General features: G+C 49.8%; 1 protein-coding gene across 1 annotated transcript in view; it reads right to left on the bottom strand.

Annotated features, from left to right (window-relative positions):
* Positions 1 to 206: 206 nt before the first annotated feature.
* The window catches only part of LOC147470559 (protein-L-histidine N-pros-methyltransferase-like), a 179268-nt gene continuing 177826 nt past the window's right edge, over positions 207 to 1648 (bottom strand). The window contains exon 2 of the mRNA XM_086544140.1: positions 207 to 401. Coding sequence (XP_086400266.1) covers positions 207 to 401 — 195 coding nt within the window. The remainder of the gene's footprint in view (positions 402 to 1648) is intronic.

Here is a 1648-nt window from a genome sequence, read left to right on the forward strand (position 1 = left end):
CTAACCAACCAACCCCCCTCAACCCCCACTCCCTACCAGCCCCCCCACCCTCCCCCATCATACCCCCAACCCAAACCAACCTCCCAACCCCCCCTCAACCCCCCACCCCCCACTCCCTACCAGCCCCCCCACCCTCCCCCATCATACCCCCAACCCCCCCTCAACCCCCCAACCCCCCCTCAACCCCCCAACCCCCAGCCCAATACTCACCCGTTAATGGAGGTCTGCGTCATGAACATCCCCAGCAGCGCCTTGGCCACGCTGTGCCAGATCTGCGTGAAGACCCACTCGGACTGCTCGAAACAGCTGTCCAGGAAGCTCCTCGTCTCGTCGTCGGTGGAGAGCTGCACGAACCGCTCCCGCACGTTGTCGGCCAGGGCGAGCTCGTCCACGGCGTAGAGCTGCGGGGGAGGAGGAGAAGAAGAAGGGTGCTGTGAGAAAGATGGAGAGATGAAGAGGGAGGAGGGAGGGAGGGGAGGGAGAGGGAGGGGAGGGGAGGGATGGGAAGGAGGGAGGGGAGGAGGGAGGGAGGGAGGGAGAGAGGGGAGGGAAGGGCGAGGAAGGAGGGAGGGGAGGGAGGGGAGGGAGGGGAGGAGGGAAGGGAGGACAGATATACATACATACATACGTATACATACATACACACACACATACACACACACACACATATATATTTATAATATATATATGTATATATATATATATATATATATATATATATATATATATATATATATGATGTATACATATAAATATATATATATATATACATACATATACATATATACATACATACGTACATACACAAACACACATCTACAACACGTGCTGTAGGTATGTATGAACTGTGTATAGTGTGTGTTTAATATTATATTCCAATATTTCTATATCTGTACCTGGTAATGACAGTGAACATAATTAGAATAACTTAGACAGGGAATCTAACCTCAATGTCTACAATATCACAAATACATTACAAATAACACTCTTCGGCCAGTCTCATTTCCCATTTTTCTTTCTCTCTTTTTGCGCGAATATTCTTCCCGCAACAAAAGAACATTATACCAAGAGGCTTTCAATAATTCCTGCGCACACACCGCAGATAATACATACTCTCTCAGAATTCACCATTGGTTGCGAATCAGCTGCAATGATTGCAATGAGCGGCATGGTTGCAACACCTGCAACATTTCCGTGCATCCGTCGTACGTACGCGCATCAGATTATTCCGCGCCCTTCCGCCATTCCGTATCGGAGCAAACGCTTCACATCTTTCGAACTGAGGAACGAAGGATCGATGGATAGTTTTTTTTTTTTTTTACTGCTTCCTCCCTTCTTCAATCACGGAAGGGAGGAAGGAAGGAAGAAAGGAAGGAAGGAAGCGAATTCGAGACGTTGCGACGCCGAGGTAGGAAGCAGAAAGGCAGGAAGCATTCTCCAAGACCCTCGGCGAAGACTTCGAAAGACGTCTCGAAGAAGTCGGGTGGAATGGAGCACCACCGATCGTCCCGACAGCATAATGTCTCCAACGTGACCAGGAGGACAGCGCGAAGGGCCTCCTCTGTCTTAACGCAGATAAAAGGGCCCGACATGGAGCAGAAGCATCAACAGCATCAATAGCAGACCTTCCTCTTTCCTCTCTTCCCCC

The sequence above is a fragment of the Penaeus japonicus genome, unplaced genomic scaffold, assembly GCF_977035675.1.
Source record: "Penaeus japonicus unplaced genomic scaffold, GWHDUDI00000001_assembly GWHDUDI00000014, whole genome shotgun sequence".
Classification (NCBI taxonomy): Eukaryota; Metazoa; Arthropoda; class Malacostraca; order Decapoda; family Penaeidae; genus Penaeus; species Penaeus japonicus.